At 36.0% G+C, this 17,289-nt stretch overlaps 1 protein-coding gene across 1 annotated transcript in view; it reads left to right on the top strand.

Moving 5' to 3' along the window:
* TM9SF3 (transmembrane 9 superfamily protein member 3) overlaps positions 1–17,289 on the top strand; it is a 280,184-nt gene that overhangs the window by 246,657 nt on the left and 16,238 nt on the right. The window contains exon 11 of the mRNA XM_090397004.1: positions 352–435. Coding sequence (XP_090253130.1) covers positions 352–435 — 84 coding nt within the window. The remainder of the gene's footprint in view (positions 1–351; positions 436–17,289) is intronic.

Genomic DNA, 17,289 nt, shown 5'->3' with positions numbered 1-17,289 from the left:
TAAAACAGATGAACACTTTTGAAATTTTCTTCATCATTCCATAATCAATTTTTTTGATCACTTGTAGGAATATTTATATGATCCCACTGAGTTTTCAGTGTAGTGATTCATTTTACTAAAAGAAAGGATTCAGTGTAGTGAGATTTGACTTTTATGCAACAGGAGTTCAAAAAAATTAAATCATATCCACCACCTGCTTTATAAATAAATAATATGTTATATGATGTGCTTATATATAAAACACCATTATCTTGACTTGAATCAGCATTTTCTGTTTGTACCAATTAATAGTATTCACTAGCATATTGTAACCTTTTTTTTTTCCCTTCCTTCCCCTGCATCTGTTTACAGGCAGTGGACAAGTTTTCTTGCTGGAGCTTCAACATCTGGCTATGTCTACATGTATTCCTTCTACTACTTCTTCTTTAAAACTAAGTAAGGGTATCATTAAAAAAAATCATTAATTATAATAATTTTGAGATTATTGGTTATTGAGTAATCTAAAGTTCTGTATATTTTGTGAAATGATTGAATTTAGATATGTTGTACATTTTTAAAAAATGATTTAAACATTTCCTTTTTAATATTGAAAAAGAACTTAAGATAACTTAAGATGGTGTTTCTTATAGAATCTTTCTCTAAGATTCTATAAGAAACCCTCTCACCATGCTTATCTAAGGCCTGAAGTGGCTATTGCCATATTTGGGCTCTGGAATAAACATACGCAAAACACACACACCAGAAAATACTTCTTCATCACTAACATTTAGGATCGTAAGAGAGCTTTAAAGTTATATGCAACACAGGCAACTAAACTAGGCTTGTTATTTCTAATAGAATCTCAACTAGCAGTATCAGCAATCACTATTCACCTCAACTATTTTCTTCCCTCTCCTTCGATGTAGGACACCTGTTCGTAGTAGAGTGGATATATCAGTGATGGTAATGTCCCACTTTTGTGTGGATTTTTTTTTTTTTTAATTTATTTTCTATTCTTTTCTTCCTGTATTCTTGCTTTACTTCTCTGGACTTTACTCTTGTATTCCAGACCACCATCAATTCCGATGTTCTGCTGCCTTGTATGCCATGCAATGTGAGCTGTAGACCTGGAAAGGGATATCTTAGTAGTGTGTGCGTATACATGCTTTGGTCCCTATGTTAGCAACATGGGTGGTCACAGATGATTTCAGGTCAGATCACTTGGCTAGTGGGCTTGCCTGCAAGGGTCAGTAGTGTTACAGTAAATCTCCTTCCCTCTACAGCAGTGGTTCTGAATCTTTTTACTGGCCCACACCCCAGTGAACTTCAATTTACATTCTCGCACCCCCTTGAAAAATTTGGTTTTTTATTTATTAGAAAAGAAAATTTATTTCAAAACAATTTAATGAAAAATACATATATGTATATGTATCAACATAAAATCAAAATAACATATCAATTTTTAGTGACTAATTTGTTGTTGCTTTTTCATAATATTTTGAAAGTGAGGTTCCTTTTTCGAAAGGCTACGCGCATATCATCACTTGCATTTAAGCGATTTCAGGTTTTTGTTTTTATGTGCAAAAGTGATGAAAATCCCATTTCACAAAGATAGGTGGTAGCAAATGGTAGAAGTGTCTGCAATGCTGCCTTTACCAGTTGTGGAAATGATTCTGAGTACACCAGAATTGTTCTAAATCCAGTTTTTCAAATGCCTTTTGAATACGTGCATGCACCGGCTTGCATTTCAATAAGATCGTCTTTTATTAAATTACTGTCGTTTATAGAATTAAGATCAAAAAGAAATGGACCCTGTATCCACCTCTGCTCTTTGCTCATATCTCCCATGGAAAAATATCAATCAATTGTTGCAAATGTATAAAATTTCAGGTAAAATTGTGATTTTTTTAAAATTGTTTTTGAGAACAATTTCATCAAGCAAGGGAAAGTTTGCAAAATTACAATTTTCAACTCGATGTATCCAAATTTTTAGTTTTTCAATAAAAGCAAAGAATTTTTCACTAGATGTTATTATGTTCTTACCATACCCTTGCATCGATATATTTAATTTAGGTGAGCAAAAATATCTTCTAAGTAGGCCAATCGAATTACTGCATCTCTTCAAAGTCTTGAACTAAATTACAATTCTGGTTAGTAAGAAATTGAATAATCTCCTCGGGCATTTCAAAAATCCTGCTACGCGTACGTCCCTTGGAGAGCATTCTTATGTCAGTGTGATAAAGCACTATAGTTAAGCACTGATTTCTTTGCAAAAAGCATGAAAGATAAGATGATTAAACGTCTGTCCTCGAATATAATTTACTATGTTTACTGCTGTAGCTAAATATTTTTGTAAGTTCTCTGGCAAAGTTTTTGATGCAAGTGCATGATGGTGCAATGTGTTATTGTAACTTCTTTATCGGTACTTCTTTTTTGATATAGACAAAAAATACAGAATTTTGCCTAACGTCGCAGGTGCACCATCAGTACATATTGAGCTAATAACATCCATTGGTATTTGATGTTTCAAGAAAAAGTTTTTAATGTAATTTAAAACATCAATTCCTTTTGCTGTCAGTTCCAGTTGATCACAAAATAAAAAATTCTTCCAAAATTTCCTTTTCCTTTATGTATCGCACAAATACTAATAATTCACTGCAATTATCAATGTCAGTTGACTCTTCCAATTGAATACACACTTTCAGAGGACTGGTTTTAATATCTTGTACTACTTGTAATAAAATATCCTGACTGATATCTTGAATGTGTGATTGAATCACATCGTTTGATAATGGAATCTGCTGAATTTTCTTATGTGCTTTAGAACCTAATACAATTTTCACAATTCCCAATGTACATGGGTTCACCAATTCTTTGGCTATTGTATGAGGGTTTTTTCTTTACGTACAGATATGCCACCTGATAACAAGCTTCTAGCAAAGTCTTGTGAACTACCACAGAGTCAAATTTTTGTAATGGTACCGCTGCTATCGAATCGTGCTTTCTTAGACTTCAAGATGTTAAGTGTATGTCCTGCAGCTTTACCACCATTGCGATTGTTGAAATGTTCTAACAACTTTGACAGTTTAAGATTGGAGTTTGCAAATATTTTGCAACATAAAATGCATTGTGGTCTTTGAGTACCATCTTTCTCTGTTGCAGTAAATCTGCAACATATTTGTCTTTCCATTGACATCTTTTTGACACGGCAAGGATTACTACAAATAATAAATGAATATTTACATATTATTTAACTACGCAATTTGGCCATGGTTCCTTAAGAAAATTATAAAATAACGTAAACAAAAATTAATTTTAGTTCTTACTAAACTTTTCAGAATTCGAGAGAAAAAATTTAATAGATTGTTCTTTACTTACTGATTACTGCTGGAAAACAAAAATAGCATTCGTTTGTCACTTGTTCCACTTTGTTGACATTTGTACACAATGAAATGACGTTTCTCATGACAATGGTGAGTGGATGCGCAGCAAGTATCCGTGCATTCAGCTTGGGCGCATGCATGTGAGTGGCAGTACATTCGGGAATATTTTTTGAATATAGTGATTTTTAATTTCTTAAAATGTAACAAATAACAAATATGTATAACTTATATTTAACGGTTCTTGGTGAAATAGAATAATTCTATATAGGTTGAAAGATTATATATCTTAAATATAATTTAGTTTGTGTAACTTTTTCCTCTCCTGGAAAAAGCAAATGTGATTTCAATAATTAGTCAATATATATGCAGGAATATTTTCTAGCTCACACCCCCAGGGGTGCATGTATCCCTGGTTAAGAAACTGTGCTGTACAGAATGCATTTGAGTGCAGTAATTGCTGAGCATGTATGTATGGCTCAGCTCTGAAGCTGAATCCTTTCCCTTTTGAGTACATCTTCAAGTATCAATTGATAGCAAGAACAAAAAGATGAAAATATCTAGGACATCTGCTAATAATATCCCATTCTTCCTCATTATATGAAACTGCATTTGGCTAAAATATCTCATTATATGAGATATTTTAGCCAAACAACTTGCCAAAAAAAAATTCAAAGCAACTTCTATGAAAAATTGGAGGAATGCAAATCACTTAACTCCTCACAGAACTTTGCAGAACTTTGAACTTTTCTTGAGAAGTGATATCATAGTTGTACTTCCTAGATATTCTTAATGAGTCAATTTGCTCTAATGAAGTATATGAAACTCATATGTAGGGATGGTGGCTTAGTGCCAACCATAAATATCCAAAATCACTGAAAGCAGGATGTGACAAAAGTAGTGTTTAAAATGACCACCATATGTTAGCATTGCTATCTCAGTGCAATAAGCAATCTTTGTGTATTTCCCTCTTCTGGATAGAATCGAGCAATATTAGGGAGGATTTTGGTGCATCACTCAAAATATGGGAGCAGTATTCCTGGTCATGTGGATTTGGGATTAGTATAAAATTAATAGGTGTGAAGTAGTGTCTTGTGCAAAGAAAGTACAAGTTTTTTAGAGGCTGCAGAAGCTATAGTTGAAATGTAGTTGTGCCAGAAGAGAAATCTGGATATCTCAGTATTATTGTAGGTGTGTGTGTGGGGGGGGGGGGGGGGGAAGGGAATGATGTGAGCTCTTTCTTGTAGGATCAGACAGGACTGTTTTGGTGGCATTGAAATTTACAATGCTGTCCTTGTCCCATTGGGATATAGCTAGGAGATCAGAGTTCTGGTCATGGTGGATCTTCAGGATCCTAATACTTGAACACTACAAGGTGTTTGTCAAATGAAAAGGAATGGTGGAGTGTGCTGTCATTGGCAAAACTATGGATAGGTCATTTATATAGAAGACAAAGAGTGAGTGAAAGAACAGAACCCTGTGTTACTCCATTAGTGGGGAAATCTTAGGAGAAGAAACTGTCCACCATGACATGTTCTGAACGAGTGAGGAAGTTGGTGATCCAGTTGTAGAGTGGGGAAGACAGATCATTGGATGGTAATTTGGTGAGTAGGTCCCTATGTCAGATGCCTTTGAAATGTCAAGGGCAACCATGTGAGATTCTCCAAATTTTTCCATGGCTTGAATCCAAAGGTGGATGGGGAAATCAAAATCAGCTATAGATTCCAAGTGAAGGAATCTGTCACTGATTAGTTGGTAGGTCTCTTAGGTGGGTCAAGTGTTGGTTGTTATGATCTTCTTTATAATTTTGGAGAGAACAGAAGTGATAGTACTTGGACAGTAATTTGTTGGTTCACTTTTATCACCTTTCTTTGGGATGAGGTGGACCTGTTTCCATGTTGTATAGTAGATGCTATACAACATTGAATAGGATAGATTGAAGAGGTAATACAGGATAGGTGTTAGTTCTGGGGCAGAATTTTTTAACACAATAGGTGGGATATCATCAGGAATAGATGTTTTGTTTTCGTTACGGTTATTAAGGATTCTTCGGATTTCTTTTGGTGGAAGAATAATGGGTGACATGAAGGAGCCGTTCTTGGTGGAATGGAGAAAACTTTGCCCAGGTCATCACTTCAAGAATTGGAAGAGAAGAGCGATGCCTGTAAGTTGGTTTTGTTTTTAGGTGAGATAACTACAGTACCATCAGGATGTGAGAGTGGTGGAAACCTGGGTGAGCAGAATTTGCACCCAGTGGCCTTGGCAAGGGACCAGAAAGAGGAACACTATTTGTGCCAGAAGGAAGTTTACAGCATTTGGCCATTTCAAAGTCTCATTTGGATTTAGTGATGATTCTTTTACAACTGTTGTGAGCTACAGTATATGCAGAGTGAGCAGCTGGAGTTTTGGTCTCGAGCCATTTGTGGTGTGCATAGGTTTTTTTTTTTTTTTTACTACTTTGGCACACTTTCTTGAGAACTAAAGCTTGGCTGGTAGCTATGAATTTTGAGTGGAATATGGGATGATTTCTGTTATTCAGTCTGAGCAGGTGTTTAGAACAAAAGAACTGAAGCAATAGTCAGACCATGGGAAGAAGGAATAGAAGTCACAGAGGTCATCCCAATTAGCATCCTCGTAGTGTCAAAGGACACAAGACTGAGAACTGGTGTGCAAAGGTTGTTCTGTGGCAAAAGAGACGTATGAGGTTGTGCCCAAGTTACAAAGAGGAGAATTGACACCCACAGTATACTTGGACAAGGAGCTTGTTATGAAGAGGTAAAATCTGTTGGCAAATTTTGAGCCAAAGCAGATTAAACTGAGGATTCAAGGTTTTACATTCTCTGGCATGGTATGTCGGTTCTGATGAATACATAAGCCCTTATGTCAGAAAGAACTGTGTAATGTGTGGTTTAGGTAGTTGGGGTTTTGATAGGAATAGTAATTCTGGTTTGGATGAATAGGTGGTTGTGGTGTACCTTGTTTCTATTGCTGTTTAGGCCAGATGTTGGTGAAGTGTATGTGAGAACTTTTTGGTAAGAATTAATGTTGGTGGGGTGTTTGGTGGGATTTCTGTTTTTTTTTTTTTTTGTTTTTTATGGGTATTTTTGTAGAAGATTTTTTTTTTTTTTTTTTATCTGCAGTAAAATTGCATTTCTCTGGTTTGTGGTCAATTATATTTGGTGAGGAAGAGATGAAAAGGAAGTGGGGCATGCAGTGAGAGGTGACAGACTCGTGAACATACTTTCCCACCAGAGGGAATTCGGTCTCCTGTCCATAGACTTGGGAACTGTCCAAGGGAACTGCCTTGGACAGTTCCCTTGCAGCCACAATATTCGGTCTCCCTTCATTCACAAACTGGCAAAATACATGGTTGCAGGATTTGACATTAGCTGATCCAGATCTCCAGATTCGTTATTAACTTTGGTCCCATGTATTAACCAGCAGCTAGTGTGTGGAAGAACCGTTTTACTGCTGTGCCCTCGAATTTGAAAGGGTCTGAATCTCATACAGTGAGATTGGTAGGTCATTAAGGGTATCACTCACTGAATATGGGAAGAGTGGTGGTGGTGGTGCGGCGGGGTGGGGGAGGGATAGGAACCTTTGCTCTAGTGGCCAAACATGGCTGCAGCCATTCCAGGTCTCTAATATGCAAGGTGGTGGGATTTCACTGGGCAATAAAAGACATCACTACCTAGTAAAGAGCATGGAAACAAAGATGGCAAGTGCAAATCACCCAAATGTGTTAACTGCAATAGAGAATATCCAGCATACTCCAGAGCACCCCAATGATGGAAGAATGAGAAAGAGGTTAAAAAGATCAAGATAAAGCAAAACATTCCATAACAGGAGGCAAAGAAGAACACCTTCACAAATATAGTATCTAATGGCAAGCTCTCATAATTATGCTAAGAAGATATAATGGGAAAAAAAAAGTATATAGTGGGACATTAACCATGCATGAGTGTCCCACCTTCTCACAAGCCCATCATCCCTGAATGTTATTATGATTTAAAGCCTGTCAATCTGTGATAGGCTACAGGATTCACAGAGAGGAAGTTGTTCTTGCTTAGCACCCACAGGTCATATCCGTTTTACATGCTTTCTTATTGTCCTCATTTTGACAATGAGTGCAGGCATTTCTTACCACTTTTAATTTTATCTACACTCAGAAAGACTTTTTCTGATACATCAAATCACCTTAGGTTTTTACAAGAAATTAATCTTCACAATTATATAATATTTGTAATAGAACTGTTATATTAATTATTTATACATCAGTCATACCAATCTACCTTCATTTTTAGTGCATTTGCCACAGCATTTCATAGCCTCATATGCTAATGTCACATAAATAATTCAAATGAACAGCAACGTAAACTACCGAAACAACTCTCTGCTTGATATCTTCCATCACTTAATATGTTTAATCTCAAATTTTCTTCACAATATGTTGCATTCATCTGCTGTCTTATACCACCTTCCAAATTCTGATATGCACTCAAACTCTTTCATTAGTTATCTCTGAAGCTTGAAATTTTGCAATTCATAAGCAGTTAGATAATGCCACTAGTTTATCAAAACATCCATTGAACTGTTTTAACAATTCAATGTTTAAATTAGCTTGAGAATAAGAACTCAATATTCAGATTTCTGTAATTGCAATGATTCAAGTTAACATTTCTGGAATAATTCTTTCTTTTAGGGTTACACGGTGATCAACATTCATATTTAAGAATTTAGGGACACAAAACAACAAGTGTGTTTTGTGTCCCTAAATTCTTAAATATGAATTTCTGGAATAAAACAGTGTAGCAACAGCAAGAATGAAATAGATAACTTATTGAATAAATTAAATATTTAAAACCCGACATTTCACCAGCCCAAGCTAGCATTATCAAAGGGATGTTGAATGTATGCCATCAGTGAAACTAAAACTTAAATCTACGTAGTGCCATTGTAGTGATTTTCTGTGATTAATTCTGGTGGGTAGATATGGTGGTGCTCCAAAATTTATACAGAATTAAACCATTTCTATTAAAGTTTATTGGATTCTATAGCACATGAGTAACTTCAAGGAACAGTGTTTGTGATTTAAACTGCGGTCTGTGTAGTAACTTTTTTTTTTTTCATCTGATGAAATGATCTTTGTCTAACGCATGCTGAGCAAGCCCACTTTCTGGTTGTCCATATCAAATATATTTTTATGTTTTTTTTTTTTTTTATTTCTTTTGATTACGGTGGTTCGTCCAGTGTGTCCAATGTACTGGATTACACATTGATAGGATGTTGTAACTACCTGGGAAGGAGAGAGGATCCTGGCAGCCCTGATTTTGTCGAAAGGTTTGTACTAAAAATATTTAATAAAAATAAAAAGTTTAAACAGGAAGTCTGACACCTCTTTCAACCAAGAAAAATATAAAGAAACTTCTGGCAGACAAGGTGATCCACAACTTTTTGTGTTATATTCTTTCAGACAGTGAAACCAAAAGTTCATAGCAAAGGTTTTAATTTGCAGTTACTCTGGAAAAAATTCGATTTAAATCGATTGCAGCAAACATTGAATTCACCTTCAAAAAAAAAAAGCTATCACAAGATAATGTTATTATGCTGGATGTCACAACCTTGCTTTAAAAAAAAAAAAAAAACACCTGCCCATCAAAATGTAACATATCCAAAGGAGAAAGCAATGCCTTGAGAAATTTAAAATAGAATAAAAATACAGTTATATTCAAAGCAGAAAGGAAATACCATGATGATCCTTAATGGAGATAACTACAATAATCTAAAAGAATTATTATTGGACATGTCAACATACATTTCAATAGTGAAGGAACCTATAATATTGATAGAAAATAAATAAATAAAATCATAAATCTGTTACAGTAATACAAGCTGGCCAATGGAAACTTTCTCCAACTTCAAATATTTTTACTCACACATACCAAGACTATATGTGCTATTTAAGGTGCACAAACATGGAGCCCCACTATGCCATAAATTGCCCTACATATAAACGTGCCAAATACTTTGCATTCAAACTCAAGAAGCATATCAGCAAGGCATCATCTTACATAAAAAAAAAAATTCACACACTTTAAAACTAGTATACAGAACTTTCACTTGATGGGAAATAATTACTTACTGAGCTTTTGATGTCTTATCTATCCCTAATGTTCCAATGAGTAGGCACTAGAGCTCCTTCTCAAAATATTCCCCTTGTTATTTGCATACTCTCAGAGCACTGCTTACATTACAGTATTTCAGCTGGAATAACCATCGCTTTAAACAAACAGAAGGTGTAGCAGTGGGCTTGCCACTTTCATCCCAATTGCTAACTTAGACATGGAATCCTTTGTAATATTAGCACTTAATTTGTTTCCTCCCCCTCCCTCCCACACACACCTCTTTGTCCAAAGTATTTCTGAGGTATATAGATGTCTTTGCCATTTGACCACATGGCCAACTTTTTTAGAATTCCCAAACAATATCCGTCTCTGAATTACCTTTACTGTGGAGGAGGAAAAATGAGCTGTTACCTTCTTGGATACTTTATTTACAAGGCAGTCAGATGGATCTTTCATGCTCAGTCTGTTGAAAGAGGTGAAAGAGGCAGATACTTGCATGCCACTTCACATCATCGTCCTGCCCAGGAACTTGGAATTTTCATAACTTGTTCTGCTGTGCTTTAGTTCCATCTTCATGACCGAACTAATTTCATTCTCAGGACCTGCATTCCATCTGGAACAACAGGCTCTACTTTGAGCAAAATGGTTAAAACAACAATGACAACAAAAAAAATTTTGCCATACTCCTTAAAAAGGACAAAAAAAAAAAACCCTCCCCCTCCCCCAACTAAACTCTAAACACACCATATCCCTTCCCTACATTAAAGGTACAACAAATAAACTGAGATTACTCCTGAAACAACAAAAATCAGAACAGTGTACAAGATCAAGGACAAAGTCTTCACTTTCTTCAGACAAATTCAGGATTCCCAGGATCCACATTTTATTACACAGATCCCAGTTTAAACCATAAGGATTGTTCCTAAAAGTGACTTCTGTCTACCCAGTGAATAGTAATAGAAATGAAGGTTTAATTCTACATAAATTTTGGAGCACAGCAGAGAGGACCACTGTTGCCCTCTATGCATGTGACTGTCCTTTCTCTAGAGCTCATTTTAATTTTCAGTTTTCATTGGTTGTGTATATTATGCGTTTAATAATGCTAGCTTGAGGTGGCAAAATGTCAGGTTATAAATATTTAGTTTATTCAGTAAATTATCTGATTCATTCCTGTTTCTATGTAGTTCTATTCCAGAAATGTTAGCATGAATAAGAACTCAACTTTCTTTTCGCTCTGTACCACATCTTGTGACATAAATCAAAAGAAAAGAAAGAATCCAATTCTTAACTTTTCAAGGGTCAAATGTAGAAAGCTTTGTTTAAATTGTAGTTGAGGCTTTTGGATTCTCAAGTCCATTGGGTGTGACTTCTGTACCTAGAGGTGCCATTGTAAAATCAGGCAAAGCTTTGTGCTGACTTCTTGATCCTAAGACTTCCTACAATCATACTAAAATTTAATAGAATGAATACAGCACAAAGAGAAATCATTAAACAGGTTTAATTGTTCCGATATTTCATAGGTCACAGAGACATCTTCAGTAATACAGTATTAAAATTGTAACAACACACAAAAACGAACATGAACAGTAAGTGTAAGTTGTATGAGAGGCACCCTCTATGGTTGATAACAGTTAGTCTTACCTGTTAGGCAGGAGGTTTAAGAATTAGTATCCCAAATCTTGGAATTTTAACATAACCACATTTATTAAGATCAGGCTGGTGTTTAAATCTGCTGATGATTCTAAAAAGAGTTTCAAGTTTGTATTTGTGATGATGAAGCATAATATTTTTATTCCATCTGGTCCTTTGCAAAGTGTCCACAACATTTAGTTTAATCCTGAAGTATCCTCAGAACTGAGGCAACTCGTGGTAAAGGTGGACCAAACTCGCCACTCCTTGTCTCCCATAATGCAAAGCACATCTCCTTGCAGACATGAAAATAATGCTATGCATTAAAGGAAGGCCACTATCCAGACCGGTTTCGACATTTATTGAGGTCTCGTCAGTGGGAACCAGACCCAGAAGTGGTGATACTAAGGCAGAAGCAATGGAGAAGTCATATTTACCTATACGAGATGGCAAAAGGTGTACCACCTTATTATTAAATTACTCTGGATTTAGAGAAAGATGTTTGAAGTTTTTTTCCACTTGGTTATCCTATAATAAAGGATTAAACTACATTTATTATAGTGTAACCAAGTGGGAAAAAACTTCGAACATCTTTCTCTAAATCCAGAGTAATTTAATAATAAGATGGTACACCTTTTGGCAACTCGTATAAGTAAATATGACTTCTCCATTGCTTCTGCCTTAGTATCACCACTTCTGGGTCTGGCTCCCACTGACGAGACCTCAATAAAGGTTGAAACCGGTCTGTGTAATGGCCCTTCCCTTAAGGCATAGCATTATACATCTCTGCAAGGAGATGTGGTTTGCATTATGGGATTTACTGAGACAAAGAGTGATGAGAGAGCTTGGTCCACCTTTACCACGAGTTGTCTCAGTCCTGAAGATACTTCAGGTGCAAACTTTGTTTGCTTACACTTGAATAAAGGATTAAACTAAATTTATTATGTCCACAACATGGTCAGGTAGGTGTGACTCATGACATGGCTAGCTTATTGGAACAGCAAAACCAGAGCTATAAGTAAATAGCTCTGGTTCTGCTGTTTACAAGGTCTACAAGGCGTCCACCTCATTGCAAGTCATGTTTACTCCTGCCATACACCTGCAAACTTGATTAATGTTCTTTCACATAAACATTCAGACTACTGACCACAAAGCACATTGGCAGTAACACTTCTCAATCTCCCATCAAATTGCTTTGTTTTAACTAGACATTTGGATTACCCTGGTCTGTGCTACTTCTGAGTTGACTGTTAGTTGCTGGCTGAAACAGCCATGCCACGAGCCATCCAACATGCTGTGCAACTGAGGCATTCCATGAGAAGACCCTGACACTGGTCCAGGTTCAACCGTTCTATCACTGGACAGTTTTGCCCAGCCCTGGTGCAGTGCCATACCTGCTTTGCATCTCAGCCCGACTGGCACACTCCTCAGAGCCAATCCTTGTCCTTAGTTTACGGATCTGTCTTGCCTGCATTCCTTATCTGTGTTACTCTACCGACTAGAAGCTGTTCACCTTGGAGACCTGCTGCAAATATGAGTATGGTCAGGCACGAAAATCAGACTCTCTCCCCCTCGGATTTTCAAAGGTTGACAGGACCACATTCTGGACACTGCAGGAAACATAGTGCTTTACAAGGAGAGTATCACTAGCTTTGGATGTGAATGAGCCAAACCATTACAAAGAAAAGACAACTCTCCCTGGGACTCCTACTGACAGTTGTGTTACCACACTTGGCTCCAGAGGGGACCAGTCTCTGTGTCCAGGTTATGTCAGGTTAGCCTATCCTGCTTCTAGCATAAGCCAACTGTAGAAAAGAAAATTGATTTTGAATATTAAAGAATATTTAGCATATTATCAAAGGTAAGGGAGAAGTTTGCATGGTTTGGAAACCCTGTTCTAGAGACCAAACATGGAACTTTATCAGCCACTTCAGGTCTCCAATAAGCTTGAAGGTAGTTTCACACGGGCAATGAAAGTCATCTTCCTCCTAAAGACAATCACAAATGTCCATGCCACTGGTGGGATTTGTACTCATGACCTGTTGGTTAGGGAACAGATACACCAACCACTTAGCAAACCAGATTGGCAAATTAACTTCATCCCACTTGAGAATGGTGAGTAGATAGCAATTTAAGACACTGTGATAGAAAAAGAGAAGCTTGAATCATTTGATCACTTTAAGGCAGGGGTCGCAAACTAGCAGCCTGCGGGCCGGATACAGCCCACAAACACTTCGTCTCCGGCTCGCGACCTTAATGATTTCTTTTCTAAAAATCAATGTTTCTAACATCCTGCGGGGATTAAAACAGAAAAAAATTGAAATTTTTAAATGTTTTATGACAGCTTTAAACAAAAGCAAAACTTTTTACTACAATTCTTTGTACCATTTTTCCATCTTCAAAAGTTGGCAACACTGAATGGAAGTTATTTGTCACGCAGCCATTTTAAGCCACGTGATTGATGTCAATAAGTCACAGGTTACCATTGTAATATGATAGTGTGTTAATAAAAAGTTACCTCAATAACTTATATATTTTTTTTGCCCATAACAATGTCTGAATTTAAAGTTAAAAAAAGAAAAATAGATCAAGAAGGCAGAACTTGTCAAGAAAAATGGGAGAAGGCATATTTCTTGTTGGAAGTAACAAAATATTCCAATATGTTTGATATGTAGACAAAGTGTTGAATGAATGTAGACATGGTGAAAGAATATAACATAAAACGCCATTATGAAACAAACCATAAGAACTGTGATAAATATACAGAAAATATGCGTGATGACAAACTTAAAGATTTAAAAAAAAGGAACTGAAGTTTCTGCCCCTTCATATTTTTGATATCCCAGGAGCTACCCTCTTATCCACTTAACCAGTGTCATATCCATCCCGATTTGTTCTAATTTGTGTAAGTGTTCCATGTGGTATTCTGTCAAATGCCATTGCAAAATCATCATGCAGTCATTTCCTTTATCCAATTCAGTTGTTACTCTATTATAAAAAGTTATTTTACTAAAACATGACCGACTGTTCACAAAGCCATGATGACCCTCATTCAGTTTCATATTTTTATCCATCCATTCTTGAATTCTCTTTTCTTACCAATTTTTTTTGTGCTTTTACCATCAGTCTTAGAACCTCCCTTATGCAAAGCAATAATTTTGCCCTCTTTTGACTCCCTTGGAACTCTATCAGAGCTGAGACTTAAATTAAACAGCTTAGTCAAAGGTATTGCCAGTTCCCTTGCACATTCTCACAAAATTATAGCTGATATCCCATCTAATCCCACATCTGCATTTACATTGAGATTCTGCAGTATCCCCATCATCATCAAATTCCTGACATTTACCCTCAAGGGATGTACAGAATATGATCGCACTACATGAAAAATTTACATCATTACTAACCTCTTACCTATAATTTTCTTCCAAATCAATCTGTTACCTGTCAAAGCTACAACATTGTCAGATCTTATATTGCTGTCTTCTAAGGCACTTTTTAGTGTATCAATCCACCTATATTTTAGTCTTCCTCTGGGTCTTTTTCCTGCCAACATGGCAGAGAACACTTGTTTTGCTAATCTTTCCTCACCCATTCTGTTTAAGTTACCATACCACCTGAGATTAGCTCTACTAACGCATTCTTGGTTGCTGAAAATGTCAAGTTCTTTCCTAATATCCTCGTTTTTAATATGATATTGCCATTGATGCCATCTGTTCATGCCTCTAATCTTTCTCAGGACTCTCATATCTGTGGTCTCTAGTCTTTGGTCAAGTGTTTTACTTCTGACCAAGCTCTCAGATCCATAAGTTAAAATTGGTTTTGAACACTGTCTTGTATACAACTAATTTAGTGTTTTGACTAATTTCTCTCTTATTCCATATAAATTCATTCAGTTAACTTCCTACCATACCAGCTTTGTTGATTCTGTTGTCTATTTCTATATTTAATTTACCATCTTCACTAAAAATCATGCCTAAGTAGGTGAAATGTTTTACTTGTTCCACAGGTTCTCCATTCACAATACAGCTGATATTTTCAATGCTTCTGCCTGTTTACATTATCTTTGTCTTGTTATTGCTGACCTTCATACCATACCTATCACAACTGTTATTCAATTTAGTCAGGGAATTTGCAGACTTGTAGTGGATTTATTTAGAAGTATAACATCATCTGAATAAAGCAAGGAGCTGACATTAACATCTCCAGTTTTGATATCAGGTTTAATACCATTTTCCTTCATAATGTAATCCATATAGATAATGAATAACAGATGGGATAAGGTACATCCTTGTCTCACACCAGATTTAACATTAAACCATTTTCCTGTACTTCAATTCTAGCTGCTGACTTACAACTCAAATAGGGACTAAGTAATGCTTGATATAATGACCCATTGACACCACATAACTGTAGCATATTGAATAGGTTCTCTCTTGGCACCTTGTCATATGCCTTTTCCAGATCTACAAAACTTAAATACAGAGCTTTGTTATATTCCCATTACTTTTCAACTATTTGTCGTAAAGTGAATATCTGATCCTGACAGTCTCTATTTGGCCTGAATCCAGCTTGTTCTTCACCAAGCTTCTCTTCCTCAATCCTTCTCAACCGTTTCTCAAGTATACTAGCATAAATCTTACCAGGAACACTCAGTAGAGAAATACCCCTATAATTCTCACGATCAGTTTTATTTCCCTTTTTATATATGGGTACTATGAGAGCTCTACTCCAATCATCTGGAATTTGTCCTTCTGTCCAGGCCCTCTGTAGCCACTGTAAAACTTTTATACCTCCATACATGAACATTTCTGGACTGTTATCATCTACTCCAGCTGCCTTTCTACATTTCAGACTTTTGATGGCCTTTTCTACTTCAAGTGTTGATATGTATTCCTGATTGCATTCCTGGTCAGTGTCTTTTTTCACTGTGCTGTCATCACTGCTTTTTTCATTCAGCAATTTTTCGAAGTAATTACTCCATACTTCAAGAATATCTTTTTCTCCTGTTTTCATGTCACCTTTATCATTTCTAACTCCTTTTACAGCACTCTTTCCTCCATTCCTAAGCTTCAACAACCTCCAGAATATTTTGCCACCTTCTTGATATTTATTTTCTATGTTCCTGCCAAAATCCTCCCATTACTTTTGTTTATCTAGTTTTACAAAGCTAGTTTTCGCTTTCTTACGTTTGTCTCTGTATTCTCTAAGAACACAAGCTGACTTATTTGCCAGGAACTTTTGATATGCTTTCTTCTTTTCCTTCACTGCCTCTTTAACTTCCTGTGTCCACCATGGAGTTCTGATTTTTCTATCCTTGCAGACAACCTCACTACTTGCCTCTCTGGCAGAATCAATCACTGTTTTCTTCAGAGCTTGCCACTGAATCTCCAAGGTTTGATTCCCGTTCTCAAACTCTTTCATTTTTTCTTCAATAATCTTTGTGTATTTTAGTCTACAGTTCACATCTGAGAGCTACTCAACTTTTATTCGCTTTAAAACTTTCTTACATGTTATTCTTTTCAATATGAAATTCAATTTTATCCTGCTTAAGACTAAATGGTGATCGATACAAAATTAATAACGGAAAATTCACGTATAAAGATAATTTAATATTATAATTTTCGCCTGTGTGTCACAGGCATCTTCAGTACATTTTAAGCTCAAATTAAACAATAACTGACAATTTCAAAAAAGTGCCGCCTAAGTAGCTGGTGTAAAATAACTAAAAAGATCAATAAATTTTCTAACAAATAAATAAATAAATAAAAAATGTATACAATAAAAAGTTAGTACTTTATAAATCAGCTAATCTTTCCTATCTTCCATAAAGGGGATAGACGTAAGCCGTCGGATATGTTTAAGTTAGGAGAATGAAGTAAAGTTTGACATGGACTCTTGTCTTTCATTGGAGAAAGACGAGTTCTTCACAAAAGTCGGTTCCTCATGGAACGCCTTTATAAAGAAACATAATGGTGATCGATACAAAATTAATAACGGAAAACTCGCGTACAAAGATTATTTAATAGTATAATTTTCGCCTGTGTGTCCTCTTCAGCACATTTTAAGCTCAAAATCCAACCCCTATTATGTCAATCTGGTACTTATCTAATTCCTCAGCTAGCTCTATTTCTTTGCCATTCAGGCTTCTTATGTTGATTGTACCGATCTTCAATTCT

Source organism: Typopeltis vanoorti, chromosome 8 (genome assembly GCF_054136105.1).
Source record: "Typopeltis vanoorti isolate ZY-2024b chromosome 8, IOZ_Tvanoo_1.0, whole genome shotgun sequence".
In the NCBI taxonomy this organism is placed as follows: domain Eukaryota; kingdom Metazoa; phylum Arthropoda; class Arachnida; order Uropygi; family Thelyphonidae; genus Typopeltis; species Typopeltis vanoorti.
The sequence above is the reverse complement of the archived record's forward strand: the minus strand, read 5'-3'. Positions and strand labels throughout refer to the sequence as shown.